The 315-nt window shown below is 67.6% G+C and overlaps 1 protein-coding gene across 1 annotated transcript in view; it reads left to right on the top strand.

The window, feature by feature from the left end:
* GTPBP3 (GTP binding protein 3 (mitochondrial)) overlaps window positions 1–315 on the top strand; it is a 4167-nt gene that overhangs the window by 1344 nt on the left and 2508 nt on the right. Inside the window, exons 3-4 of the mRNA XM_006768455.2 lie at window positions 1–38; window positions 139–313. Of these exons, the coding sequence (XP_006768518.1) occupies window positions 1–38; window positions 139–313 (213 nt within the window). The remainder of the gene's footprint in view (window positions 39–138; window positions 314–315) is intronic.

Below are 315 nucleotides of genomic sequence, written 5' to 3'. Positions count from 1 at the left end.
GGAGCCGCTGGACCGCGCCTTAGTGCTCTGGTTTCCAGGTGAGCGCCTTCAGACCCCGAGCCTTCCGGAGCTCCCAGGACCCAGTAGACCATCTCAAGCGGTTGCCCAGCCTATGCCCTTCCCTCCTCACCACACCAGGTCCCCACAGTTTCACGGGTGAGGACTGTGCGGAGTTCCACGTGCATGGAGGCCCGGCAGTGGTGAGTGGCGTCCTGCAGGCCCTGGGTGAGTCTACAGCCTGGGGTTCGAGGTCTGGCCCGGCCAGTGGGCCTGGGTGGGGGCCAGGGTCTCAGCACCCCGGACCGTCCCGCAGGC

This window comes from Myotis davidii, unplaced genomic scaffold, assembly GCF_000327345.1.
Source record: "Myotis davidii unplaced genomic scaffold, ASM32734v1 scaffold1203, whole genome shotgun sequence".
NCBI classification, from domain to species: Eukaryota; Metazoa; Chordata; class Mammalia; order Chiroptera; family Vespertilionidae; genus Myotis; species Myotis davidii.
Note: the sequence above shows the minus strand (reverse complement) of the source record. Positions and strands in the feature narration are given on the sequence as shown.